Genomic DNA, 1,043 nt, shown 5'->3' on the forward strand with positions numbered 1-1,043 from the left:
CATTTTGGTACAAAGTACTAACTTCGGATGAGGGGCTAAGTCGATTGCATCAACCCCACGTAAACTTTGTTATATATATATATATATATATATATATATATATATACACATACACACACACACACACAAACACACACATACACACACGCACACACACACACGCACACACACACACACACACACACACACATACACACACACACAAACACGTAGACAGAGACATGTAAAGACAAGATAGAACTGTCTTCAAGATAGAACAGTCTCCCTTAAATTGAATATGTGTTACATAAAATTTCAAAGTGTTTTCAACTGAACTCACCCTCTATATCTGTGGTAGCACACTGGTTCAGATTGGATTCCTCTGACGTTGTTATCAGTGAGGAAACGTCTACGTCGCCTTCTGGTGCATATTCATCTGTTTTCGGTTTCTTCAAACACGGGCATAAAGCTTCGATAAGTCGCTTGGCTCCTGCACGCAGACGTGCGAGGAAGCCCTGCTCTCCAACATTAGCTGTCATTTTCCAACAAATAAAAAATAATAATCAGTAAATTTATTAACGCAAAGGAATGAATCGCAAGAGTAACCTACAAGAAGTTATCGTCAAACAAGCTGCATAAATCGCAAAGGAATAACGTTAAGAGATTTTCTCGTTTCTCTCCCTTTGTAATTATGACGTCATAATGGTATTCAACGGTTTAAAATCAAAAAGGCGCCAATCTGGCGGAAATGGTTAATGCATCGGACCAAATGGTTGGCGGAATTTTTTCCAAACCGTTAGGTTCTGAGTTCAAATCCCGCTGAGACCAACTTTGCCTTCTTTGTCGATAACATAACGTACCAGTCAAGTAGTGGGGTTGGTATAACCTATATCTTTATTACCCACAAGGGGCTAAACATAGAGGGGACAAACAAGGACAGACATAGGTATTAAGTCGATTACATCGACCCCAGTGCGTAACTGGTACTTAATTTATCGACCCCGAAAGGATGAAAGGCAAAGTCGACCTCGGCGGAATTTGAAATCAGAACGTAACGGCAGCTG

At 40.5% G+C, this 1,043-nt stretch overlaps 1 protein-coding gene across 1 annotated transcript in view; it reads right to left on the bottom strand.

The window, feature by feature from the left end:
• LOC118761728 overlaps positions 1 to 639 on the bottom strand; it is a 3,817-nt gene extending 3,178 nt beyond the window's left edge. The window contains exon 1 of the mRNA XM_036499874.1: positions 320 to 639. Coding sequence (XP_036355767.1) covers positions 320 to 518 — 199 coding nt within the window. The 5' untranslated portion in view covers positions 519 to 639. The remainder of the gene's footprint in view (positions 1 to 319) is intronic.
• Positions 640 to 1,043: the final 404 nt, after the last annotated feature.

This window comes from Octopus sinensis, unplaced genomic scaffold (assembly GCF_006345805.1).
Source record: "Octopus sinensis unplaced genomic scaffold, ASM634580v1 Contig16843, whole genome shotgun sequence".
Classification (NCBI taxonomy): domain Eukaryota; kingdom Metazoa; phylum Mollusca; class Cephalopoda; order Octopoda; family Octopodidae; genus Octopus; species Octopus sinensis.